We start from the raw sequence: 12742 nt of genomic DNA, 5'->3' as shown, positions 1-12742 counted from the left end.
TCCTGACCTCAGGTGATCTGCTTGCCTCAGCCTCCCAAAGTGCTGGAATTACAAGCGTGAGCCACCAAACCCAGCCTAATTGTGAATTTTCTTGTCGCTAGTAGTGCTTTCTCATAGTAGCTTTCATTCCTTTTGAAGACAGGTTTCTTTAGTTCATGGTTGCAGTGATAATAGAGCCTATTACACAGCAAATGAAAGACCTCAGAATCATCACTACTATCAGAACCACCTCCAAAAGCTGTACTTCCTATAGTATTTCCCTGTCAGAAAATAGTGACTCTTCCACCAGTTGCTCAGACCAAAACCCTTGGTGTTATCCTGATTTTTCCTTTCACCTGCCACATCCAGTCCATCAGCATACCTTCCTAATGCTGCTTAGACCAGACCCAGAATCTGACTTCTCACCACCTTTACCACTGCCATCTGATCTAGGCTGCCATTACTTCTCACCTGGATTATTGCAGAAGCCCCCTTCTCTGAACTTACTGCTTCTACCTTTGACCCCTACATTTTATTTTCCATACAGCAGCCAGAGTGATCCTTTTAAAATTAGTCAAATTATGTCAATGCTCTATTCACACCCCTCCATTGACCTCCTTTCTTGCTCAGAGTGAAACCCCAAGTCTTTGTTGTGGTCTTTGACCTTATCTAAATACACCGGCCGCCTTACTGTACTTTCATACACTAAAAGTGCTCCTGCCTCAGGGCCTTTGCATTTGCTGTGTCCTCTCTCACTAATGTGCTCGGGACTCACTTCCTTCAGGTGTCTGCTTAGATGTCACTCTAGCAGACAGCCCCATATTAAATAGCAGCCCATCCCTATCTTGTTTCTGTCTTCCCTTAGTTGGCCTTAATTTTTTTTGGTAACACTTATCACCAACTGGCATCTGTATTGTATTTAGTTGTAAAATTGTTTGTCTTCCTCCACTTGAATGTAGGTTTCATTAGCACTGGGGGTTCAGGTTTTTTCATTGGTATTTTCGCAATACCTAAAACCTAGCTTGGTGCAGACTAAGTCACTCAACAACTATTGAATGAATGACTCAGAACTAAATGTAATGAGTAAAGTTAATATTCAGACATTCACCACTAATTTATTTGCCATCATAACAGTCTTGCTTTAAATTTAGCACGCTCGATTTGTGTTATGAAAATGATCAGCTATCTGTATAAAAATATATATTAGGCAAAAACACGTTCCTGGGACATAGTAATTTTGTGTATCTAGTAAGAGTACCTAGTAAGATGGCTCAAAAACCAAATTTGATACATACTAGCAATAATTTAGTTAGCACATTTACTCATTTCTGTTTATACTTTTATTCCAAATGCTAGTTGTCTATGAAAGGTATTCTGCCTTAATTGGTAATTAGTAACAGAAACTGCATTTCTGTGGTTATGGCATATTTTCCATTCTTGCATTTCTCCAAAGGACCCAAACTCAACACTAAGTACTTCTGTAAGTAGATAGTTTGGTATGTGTGGTAGAATACAAAGATAAACACAGTATAGCCTGAGTGTTAGGAGGGGCTTGACATTTAGTAGAAGGAAATAGGTATGATAGTGTAATAAAATGTTACATGTGCTGTGATATAAATAGGTAGAAAAGAGCCCGGGGTGTATGAAAAACTCCTAACGCTTCTATATAACTGGAGCACAGGGCTCGTGGTGGTGGGGGAAGGGTTGTGGCACAGTGTGAGAGAAGTAGCCAGGAGAGGTAAGACAGCAGAGTGATGTATATAAAGAAAAGAGAGGGGAAGCATATGACTGTGAGAGGCAGACAGTGAGCAGATCATGTATAACAGGCATGCGGAAGGTTGAGTGGAAGGACAAGACCTGTTGAGGCAAGGACTGCTGAGGAGCTGATCTGCAGAGGTGACCTTATGAGAGAATAAGGTCATTGAATGTAGAAAATGAAGGAGGAGGCTAGGAAGATTGCTAGTGTTCTGACTTGGAGAATAGTGGAATCAATCAAAACAAAAATACTACATGAGAAGAGCAAGTTTCATGGGAAAGAAGCTCAGTGGTGTATGTGTTGACCTTGAGGTTCCTACAGGCAGTGGTGTACTGTTGAAGGTTTACTAACTGGCTCTCTGGGAAAAAGGATGCTTATGTGTACATACATGTTTATTTTAAATTTTATTGACATAAAGGATATACAGCAGTAATTGACAGATAATGACCTGTACAATACTGTTTATCGTAAATTCCATGAAGTCGGTTGATTCTCATAGAATGCTTTTGTTGTTTGTCGGACTCTCCTATCTATGACCAACTTCTGGTTGCAGTTAACAAAAGAGTATAGTTCTGACAAAAGTCTTTCTTTTAAGTTAAACAGTGAAGACTAAATTGACAAGATATGTCAGCTTTACACTTAATAAAGTCAGTGAGTTCTATGCTGTATCAGGTAATAGTTTTTGAATACTGGAATTGTATCTTCCTTGACTGTTTTTTTGAACTATTCACTCTGTAATGGCTATAGACAGACACATTACATTAAGCTTAATTTGCATTATCAACATTTTCTCTATACTTTCTTAAGTCTAGACCATCAACAAAACAATAAACCAAACCCTTATTTGTACTATTTGCCGGTTTCTAGGGTGTGAATATTCCCACCATGGCCAATACAGGTGACTAACGTAACATCTCTGAACACAGAGTCGGGGAAAGATAAGCAGTAGCTTGCCATGTATACTATTCCACCGTGTAGGTGTAATAAATATAAATTACCTCAAGAACAGAAATAATAGTAAAATGTAGTAAAACATTGTGATTAATTTGAGTATTTCCTTTTTTTGATATATATTTAATTATAAGGTTATATAATTTAATTTTAAATAAAGGCTATGTTTAGTAACTGTCTCACAAAATTTCTGAAAAGTTGACAGTTGACTCTCAGAAGTCAGTAGTAGCAGGCTTTAGCACACAGCTGTCTGTGGGTTATCTAGATGAAGACGTCCAATGAATTTATAGGTCCTTTACTTAGAACATGGGTCTAAACTAGAGTTACTAATTCAGGACTGGGCACAGTGGCTCGCACCTGTAATCCCAGCACTTTGGGAGGCTGAGGCAGGCAGATCACTTGAGGCCAATAGTTCGAGACCAGCCTGGCCAAAATGGTGAAACACCATCTCTACTAAAAATACAAAAATTAGCCAGGCGTGGTGGCACACGCTTGTATTCCCAGCTACTTAGGAGGCTGAGGCAGGAGAATTGCTTGAACCTGGAAGGTGGAGGCTGCAGAGAGCCGAGATTGCACCGTTGCACTCCAGCCTGGGTGACAAAGCGAGACTCTGTCTCACAAAAAAAAGGAAAAAAAGGAAAAAAACTAGAGTTACTAATTCAGGAATCACTCCCATGCTAGTTGAAGCCTTGAGAATAAATAATATTGTCTAGGGAAAGGAAGTAAAAAAAATGAGTAGATTGAGAAGAGACCCAAGGGCAGAGCCCTGAACTAATCCCCCTCTCAGTGGACAAGCTGGGGAATAAGAGCCAGTGAAGATGACTGAGCAGGCCGCAGAAGGAAGGGAAGAGAGCATTTTAGGGAACTGGGCAGTATCAAGCCGTGGAGAAGCCAGGAGGGTAAGAGTTGAAGAGTGTCTATTGATTTGGCAGCAGCTCATTGGTTACATTAGTGGAATCTCAGTGGAGGTAGTGATGTTAAAGCTAAAACTCTTGTTTTATAAAAAGAGCGGGAAGTAAGAAACAAGAGGCTGCAATTTTAATTTCTTTGTAGGACCTCAGTGTAAAGTGTGATAGCAAGGAAGGATGGAAGGTGAAGAGAATAATTAGAGTCAGGATTTTATCATGTTTATACTGTGGAGGGAAGGAGCCACTAGTTACAGGGGTAACCAGTGAAGCAAGGTCTAGGAGAGAAGGGGATTTCTTCTTGGATGGAAAGACCTAATCCTGAGCAAAAGGAACACCTTCTGAAACAGAAGAAGGCAACAAAGGAAAATTTTAGATATAGGTATGTTTTTAGGTGTGGGCATGAGAAGCTGACTTTACTATAGTTTGCTTTTAAATGATATGAACATTTGCTGGTAGCGAGGCCAGACATATTCTTACTTGCTTTAATATAGCATTGCAATGAAGGACTCATGCATAAGTAACTTGGTAGTTAGCAACTTTCAATTTGCTTGTTCCCCCATTTTGCTAGACTAGAAAAATAAAGGTAGAGAATTAATCCTCATAAACACTTGTGTCTCAAAGTAAAAGCTCTGAAATGGGCGTGAGGAAACGTGCATGTGCGAGGTGAAGATCAGTAACTGATGTTAATGCCAACACATCTCTCAGTGTGCTTGTGAAGTTCATAATAGGTGCTCATGGCTGTGAAGTGCCTGTGGAAGACAGGGAGGATCCTTATTCCTGTAAACTACTCAACATCACAAATCCAGGTAAGTCATCTTTTCCCTCGACTGCCATACACATTCTTGATGTTGAGTAAAAGTTGCTAAGCTTAATAGTATGGAGTCTGTTTTCGTTTTTTATTATTTTATTTTATTATGTGTTTTAGAGACAGGGTCTTGCTATGTCGCCTAGGCTAGCATGCAGTGGCACAGTCATGGCTCACTATAACCTCAAACTCCTGGGCTCAAGTGATCCTCCTGCCTCACCACCCTGCTAGGACTACAGGCATGTGCCACGACACTTGGCTAATTTTTTGTAGAGTTGAGGTCTCGCTGTCTTGCCTGGGCTGATCTTGAATTGCTGCCCTCAAGGGATCCACCAGCCTCAGCATCCCAAAGCATTGGGATTGCAGGCATGAGCCACCATGCCCTGGAGTCTGTTTTTAATAGACTAAAATATCTTTCATCCAAATTTATGTCTCATCTTTTTTTTATTTTTTATTTTTGGAGATGGAGTCTTGCTATGTTGCCCAGGCTGGAATGTAGTTGTGCCATCTTGGCTCACTGCAACCTCTGCCGCCCGGGTTCAAGAAATTCTCCTGCCTCAGCCTCCCGAGTAGCTGGGATTACAGGTGCCCACAACTGCGCCTAGCTAATTTTTGTATTTTTAGTAGAAATGGGGTTTCACCATCTTGGCCAGGCTGGCCTCGAACTCCTGACCTCGTAATCCACCCTCCTCAGCCCCCCAAAGTGCTGAGATTACAGGCATGAGCCACCACGCCCGACCTGTTTCATCATTTTTGACAGATTGACTTGGGGTATCTGTAGAGATTCTTTACAGAATCGAAACTTCAGGATCCAGAAGACTCTTTTTCAGTGTGATTCATATGCATTTGGAAGTTCCTTATGCTTAGATAAATCCTGAATTACCAAATTTTGAACTTTTGGAAAACTGCTGATTTTACCAGTTAATTTATAATAACCTTGAAGAAACAAATATTATGAATCACTTTCTCTTAGAATTATTATCTAATTTATTTCTGTAAAAGAAAAAATAGTAAAAAAATTTAAAACACAAGTAACATTATTTATGCCTTAAAATTAAAAGTTTGTAAAAATTTTGGTGAGGGTAAAGAAAGCTTCTCCAGCACTTTGGGACACCACAGCGGGAGGAAGAGCAGAAAACCAGCCTGGGCAACATAGTGAGACCCTATGTCTCCAGAAAAAAAAAAATTAGCCAAGTGTGGTGGCTCACGCCTGTAGTTCCAGCTGCTGGGAGGCTGAGATAGGAGGACTGCAGTTCGAGGCTACAGTCTGAGCCCAGCAGTTCGAGGCTGCAGTAAGCTATGATCTGTTCACTCTACTGCACTCCAACCTGGGTAACAGAGCGAGACCCTGTCTCAAAAACAAAAAAACAAAGACAACAAAGAAAGCTGATCCTAATTAGGTTCTCTGTGTCATCAGGGAACCAGTTTTAGGAAGTTGATAAATTTATAACTGTCTGTGTTTTTTAGCACTTCCCATTATGTTCAGCTGTGTTTCTAAGGGAGGTTAAACTTCCAAGTCTTAAATATGCTGATTAGGACTTCTGATATTTTAAGGTTTGTTAAAACTGTATAGTTAAATAACACCTCACTTTTATAAGCAGGCTCCATGGCTCTCAATCCAAGCTCTGCCATTTTCTAGCTGTGTGACCTCCTCTGCCTCAGTTTTATCATCTGTAAACTCAGGGATAAAAGAATCTCCCTCATGGAGATTGACATAAGGATGAAATAAGTTGATACATACGATGTATTTAGAATAGTTCCTAGAAGGTAGAAGGTACTGAACATTATTTTAAAGAGCCTGCCATTTTATAAAGTTGGGCTTCAAACAGCTTTTAAAATAAATTGGACAATATATTCAGGTCGGTATTATAAAACAGAGGTTTCTTAATTAGGACGTCTATGAATTCAGTTAACATTGTAACCAAATTTTATGTATGAATTATGAGAAAGTCCTTTGGCTTTCACTGGGAGTCTTTTTTTTCTTTTTTTTTTTGAGACGGAGTTTCGCTCTTGTTGCCCAGGCTGGAGTGCAATGGCGTGATCTTGGCTCACTGCAACCTCCGCCTCCTGGGTTCAAGCGATTTTCCTGCCTCAGTCTCCTGAGTAGCTAGGATTACAGGTACCCACCACCACGCCAGACTAATTTTTGTATTTTTAGTAGACACGGGGTTTCACCGCATTGGCCAGGCTGGTCTTGAATTCCTGACCTCAGGTGATCCATCCGCCTCAGCCTCCCAAAGTGCTGGGATTACAGGCATGAGCCACCGCACCCAGCCTCACTGGAGTCTTAAAGGGATCAGAAACCCCATAGAATGTTATGTCACTGATGATGTGGTATCCTCCAGCAAATTACAATTGAAAAACAAAAAGAAGCCCTTCACTTTTAAATTAACCATATTTTTATTATCTTAAGTGCTGTTATTTATTAAAAGTAAAGAAGTAGAACTTTCTGTTAATAAAACATTTTCATATATGTAATACCTAGGTTATAAATTTTTAAATGTGTATATAACTTAATATTGAACCTAATGTTATTTTTTCAATAATCCAAAGGCAGTTATGGTTATTTCAGTACCAGAAGGTCATGGTAAGCATTAATCATTGTGCTATTGTGGCTGGGATAGAAGGGTTGATTAATAGCACTGTAATGCAGCGGGATTTCCTGTGTCCACGTAACTTGAAGCCCAAGGCACATTTCTTTTAGATAAGAAACTATCTAAAAATGCTGTATTATAATGTGCTTCCCCTATTGCTTTTAATAAAAAGGTTTTTCCTATGGATATCTTTTATTTACTGAATATCTTAGAAAAAAATTGTATTGTTGTCCATTATGTTGTAGTCTAGACTCTCCGGTTAATGCTTACCCAGCCCATGACAAAAAGCTATATTTTTCCTTTTTTCCCTGCTGCCCATGTCTGTAATTAGGTAAGAGTCATCACTTCCCTTTAGTCCCATTTTATTGAGTATCTACTGAGTGTAAAGAGCTTCTAGGAAGTCTGATATAGGCATCCAAATGATCTGCTAGAGTATAGGAAGAAAATATAATTTCTTTTTTTTTGAGACAGGGTCTTACTCTCTTGCCCAGGCTGCACTGCAGTGGCACAATCTCAGGTCACTGTAGCCTCTTCCTCCCAGGCTCAAGAAATTCTCGTGCCTTCGCCTCCCAAGTAGCTGAGATTACAGGTGTGTGCCACCACGCCCAGCTAATTTTCGTATCTTTAGTAAAGACAGGATTTTACCATGCTGCCCAGGCTTAGAATTTCTATTTACCTGAAAATAAGAAAATACAATCTTTATTAATACTGAATATATAAACTTACCACAATATATGCATATATTTTGTAAGTAAATAGGTGTGTGTACAAATATTTTTAACTGATGGGGTTGTGTAGTCAGCAAAATTTGAAAACCACAGCTCTAAAAGATACAAAGGACTCTGATATAATCTTTTAAAATAGGGTTTTATATTATTAAAGCAGCACTGATATTCCCTGCCTATGAACTGCTTTATTTAATGTATTCTGATTCACTTATGGTAATTAGAAAATTTATTTGAAGGCTGGGCACAGTGGCTCATGCCTGTAATCCCAGCACTGTGGGAGGCTGAGGCGGGAGGACTGCTTGAGGTCAGGAGTTCAAGACCAGCCTGGGTAACATGATGAGACCCCCCATCTCTACAGAAAATTAGCAAGACCTGGTGGTGTGTGTCTGTGATCCCAGCTACTCAGGAGGCTGAGGCAGGAGGATCCCTTGAGCAAAGGAGGTTGAGACTTCAGTAAGCCATGTTAATGCCACTGCACTGCAGCCTGAGTGACTGGGTGACTGTCTCATAATTAAATAAATCAAATAAAGAAAAATTATTTGAAAAGAACTCTTTTGGCACTGATTAGACAGCCATGGGGGAGTGGAAAGGGGACTGACTTTGGAATCACGAAATGGGACTTGATTCCTGGATCTGCTACTTTCTGTGACCTTAGGTGAATTGCTTAATTTTGGGCCTCAGTTTCTTAATACATAAACTGAAGATAATGCCACAACCACAAGGGTAGTAGTGAAGATGTAAATGTGATGGGGAATGGTACATAGAAGGTGGTTCAAAACTGTGTTTGATATGCTTACCTTTTATCAATGCTGTATAGCAAGAGTTTTTCAGTGTTATTTGAAGTGACTTCAGTTGCTTATTTATACTGTGATAATTGCGTCACATATCACAAATATTTTAAATTGCCTATCAAGAAGTAGGATTTTTGGAATTTGCAGAGTAAGACCAAATTTACTGATTATTTATGACTACAGTTAGTACTGTTTTTATTATTTCTATGTATCCAACCCTTCCAAATAGATGACTTAAATTTAATATCTCCTGTGGCATTTATACATATATATGCACCCACGTATGCAAAAAGCTATTAAACCAGTTCTGATAATTAACTTACTTAGATGTGGCTGACAACTTTATTCTTAAATTTCATAGAAGCAGCCATTTTTCTCAAGCATTTTTTAAAAATTCCTGCCATTTGTGAATTATATAGCAAATGATTACCTAGGTTTTGGCATTAAGCCCACTTCACTACTTCCTACTAGTAAAACAAAGGATTGTATTTGTTCAATTATATAAACCTGTTCTCATTACTTAGTTTTGAATCAGGAAATTGAAGCATTCAGTCTGTCCGAAGACTCCTCATCAGGGCTGTCTGAGGATCGAATTGTCAGCGTGAGTTTCCGAGTTCTCTACCCCATCGTTATTACCAGTCTTGGAGTGTTCTATGATGCCAGTGATGTGGGTTTCCAGAGGAACATCACTGTCAAACTTTATCAGGCAGAACAAGAGGTATGCACTGCTCTGTACAGGTTTTTTCTCTTTTTTCTTTTTCAAAAACATCAACTTTTCCTTGTGACATACAGTAAGTAGATTGGAAGACTATATAATTCTCTCTGGTTGAGAGACTTTCACCTTTCTTCCCCTATTGACTGAATACACTGTAGTGTGATATAAGACTAGTTTGGAGATAGATTATCTATGAATAAATGTGCTATATCCAGAAAAGAAGGAGTTGACTAGATTAGAAATCTCCAACTTAAAATTCCCTAAAGCCTAGGGAATTTCGAAAATTGGTAATGGATATAAAAAAAGTTTGGGATTCTTAGGATAAATGAGTATTATTGCCTCTTTCTTCCAACTGTAAAAGTCCGTAATACAAAGCTAATAACTGCTTCAAATCTTTTTTGTAATAAGATATAGAGGAAATAAAAGTTATTCTTTTACCGAAAACAGAAAATCCCTGAAGTTTCTCTGTTCCTAATATGTGGGGAAATCTGATTTGTTCACAGAATGCATCTGAAGAAGTAGCATGGAATTGTATTTGAAGGATCTGTTTTTTAAACATGAAGAAAACTTGAAGGAATTATTCAGTAAACAACCCTATAGCCACTAACTGCATTCTACAACAGTTAACGTTTTTCTGTATTTGGTTTATTACATATTTATATCCACTCCCAAGTAGCTGGGATTGCAGGTGCATGCCACCACACCTGGTTCATTTTTGTATTTTTAGTAAAGACGGAGTTTTGCCATGTTGGCTAGGCTGGTGTCGAACTCCTGACCTCAAGTGATCTGCCCTCCTCAGCCTTCCAAAGTGCTGTCTCAGCCTCCCAAAGTCCTGGGATTACAGGCATGAGGCACCGTACCAGGCATGGTGTGCTTTTTCTTTGTTTGTTCAAGGTGTGCTACATGTTTCTTCAATCTGTAAATGTATGTCTTTTACCAAATTTGGGGGATTTTCAGCTATTAATGTTTTCAGAACCTTTTCTGATTTCAGTTGCTCTCTCTACTCCTCCTGGGATTCCAATTACATGTATGTTAGATCTTTTGGTATTGTCCTACAGATCACAAGACTGTTCATTTTTTTCAATGTTTTTGTCTCTTTTCCAGTGTAGATAACTTCTGTTAATCTGTATTCAAGTTTAGTGACTCTTCTGTCATCTCAAATCTGAATGCATTTTTTATTTTAGATTTATTTTAAATATTATACTTGTTAGCGCTTCAGTTTCCATTTAGTTCTTTTTTACTGTTTTTATTTCTCTAAAATTTCCTATGTGTTCATTGTTTGAGAATATTTTTCTCTACAGCTTTGACCATAGTTGTAACAGCAGCTTTAAAATCTGTGTACGCTTATTCTGAGTCATCTCAGCGTCTGTCTTTATTGATTAATATCTTTCCTTTAAAATATGGGTAACATTTTTCTGTTTTGTGTCTAGTATTTTGGGAGTCTTTTGGTTTGGGTTTTGGTGGTGCTGTTGTTGTTGTTGTTTGACAGGGTCTCGCTCTTTTGCCTGGGCTGGAGTGCAGTGGTCCAGTCATGGTTCACTGCAGCCTTAAACTCCTGGGCTCAAGCTGTCTGCCCTCCTCAGCCTCCTGAGTAGCTGGGACTACATGCGCGTGCCACCATACCCAGCTACTTGTAAAATTTTTTGTAGAGCAGGATCTCACCATGTTGCCCAGGCTGGTGTCAAACTCTTAACCTCAAGTGATCTTCCTGCCTTGACTTCCCAAAGTGCTGGGATTACAGGTGTGAGCCACCGCACCTGGCCCTTATCTTTGCATTGTATCGTAGATATCGTGAATAATTCATTGTAGGAACTCTGGATCCTATTATATTCTTCAAAGAGTAATGTTTTTTGTTTGTTTGTTTGTTTGTTTTAGCAGACAGACTGTAAACATTGTCTCACTTTCAATGAGAAACAGCTAAAAATCTCTATTCAGTTTTTTTTGGCCTTGGATGGACTACTTGGGTTCTGCCTTGAATGTGTATTTTATGAGTCAGCCGCAGATGTGGGCAGAGTTTATATGAAGAATTTACAGTTCTCTCTCTCTCTGATCCTTTCCTTTCTGGATGTTCCCCGTCATGCCTTTTATTAATTGATGTGTTTACCCCAACTCTGTCCTCTTAATTTTCAAGCAGAATGACTACAGATTCTCACTCAAATTTCTAGTTGCCCTAGAGTTGTACCCTCAGACAAAGAGTCGAGAAGAGGGGTAGGGAGGAGATGCATATTTGGAGCCTTTTCCTTCTTCCAAGTACTGATTCTTCTCCAGTTTCTGCCTATTTGTTTGAATTCCAGTGCCTACAAATCATGTTTTTTATGTTTCATCCAGAGTTCATAATTATTATCTATAGGAGAATTGGTCTGATATTACTGGAAGCAGAACTCTGTTCAGTTTTTTACAATGTGTTTGTATTATTAATGTTGATTATTAGCAATGAATACAGTGTTAGAGACTCACCAATAAATACACAAATAAATTTGAGATGAAATTCCTTTTTTGTAACTTGCCCTGTTCTTCCTCTAAATAATCTGTCTAGTTTGTTGATGTGTTTGTAGACATAAATATAAGACAGAGGGAAGGGTAGGATTTCTGCTGGTGATGCCAGCCATAATGATTACAGTGAGAAGAGCTTTGTAGTTACTCAACTGTAGGAGTCCATGTGTGATTGTAGTTAACAGTTTCATTGATACTGAAGACCAGATAGGGAATTGAAATAGCAGTACTCTGAGTAGCACTGTTTTCTAGAAATTAGAATTAATCTTGATTTTTTAAAATATACTTGTTTATCTTAGTATATATAGTTTTAAAGAAAACTATTAGCCAGGCGCAGTGGCTCACGCCTGTAATCCCAGCACTTTGAGAGGGCAAGGAAGATGGATTGCTTCAGCCCAGGAGTTCGAGACCAACCTAGGCAATACAGTGAGACCCCGTCTCTACAAAAAATTAAGAAAATAGGCAGGCATGGTGGCATATACTTATAGTCCCAGCTGCTTGGGAGGCTGAGGTGGGAGGATCACTTGAGCCCAGGAGGTTGAGGCTGCATTACAGTGAGCCATGATCACACCACTCACTCCAGCCTAGGTGACAGAGTGAGACTGTCTCAAAAAACAAAACTATTTATAGTGTGCGAGTTATCAATCAAGTAGTTTGGTTCAGACATACAATATTTTGATCATGTCGATATAACTTTTAGTTGCCATATTTTTAACCAAGGAGGAGTTAATCTTTGTCCTCAAGAAAGGACTAGTCTAAGATGAATGCTAATGGGTTCATGGGTAGTCACAATGCAAAAACTATTCTTATACTGCATTCCTAAGAACTGGTGTTCATGAAAGAAATAGACATAATCCATTGAAATGTGCTTAATTTTGAACCCCTGCCTGGTTATAAGAGCTTAACAGAAGTTTCCCCTATGGTAAGTTGGTATATAAGAATGGGCATGAGAATGAGGAAATGTTGCCTAGAATAAATGGGAGGGTCCAAGAAAACAATAGACATAATGAAAATCAGTCCTT

The 12742-nt window shown here is 39.0% G+C and overlaps 1 protein-coding gene across 4 annotated transcripts in view; it reads left to right on the top strand.

Annotated features, from left to right (window-relative positions):
- Positions 1 to 12742, top strand: part of B3GALNT2 (beta-1,3-N-acetylgalactosaminyltransferase 2) — a 62709-nt gene that overhangs the window by 11293 nt on the left and 38674 nt on the right. For all 4 annotated transcript variants that reach the window (XM_050769994.1, XM_050770004.1, XM_050770014.1 and 1 more), the window contains 2 exons: positions 4300 to 4400; positions 9037 to 9230. In XM_050769994.1, the coding sequence (XP_050625951.1) occupies positions 4300 to 4400; positions 9037 to 9230 (295 nt within the window). The remainder of the gene's footprint in view (positions 1 to 4299; positions 4401 to 9036; positions 9231 to 12742) is intronic.

This window comes from Macaca thibetana, chromosome 1, assembly GCF_024542745.1.
Source record: "Macaca thibetana thibetana isolate TM-01 chromosome 1, ASM2454274v1, whole genome shotgun sequence".
In the NCBI taxonomy this organism is placed as follows: domain Eukaryota; kingdom Metazoa; phylum Chordata; class Mammalia; order Primates; family Cercopithecidae; genus Macaca; species Macaca thibetana.
The sequence above is the reverse complement of the archived record's forward strand: the minus strand, read 5'-3'. Positions and strand labels throughout refer to the sequence as shown.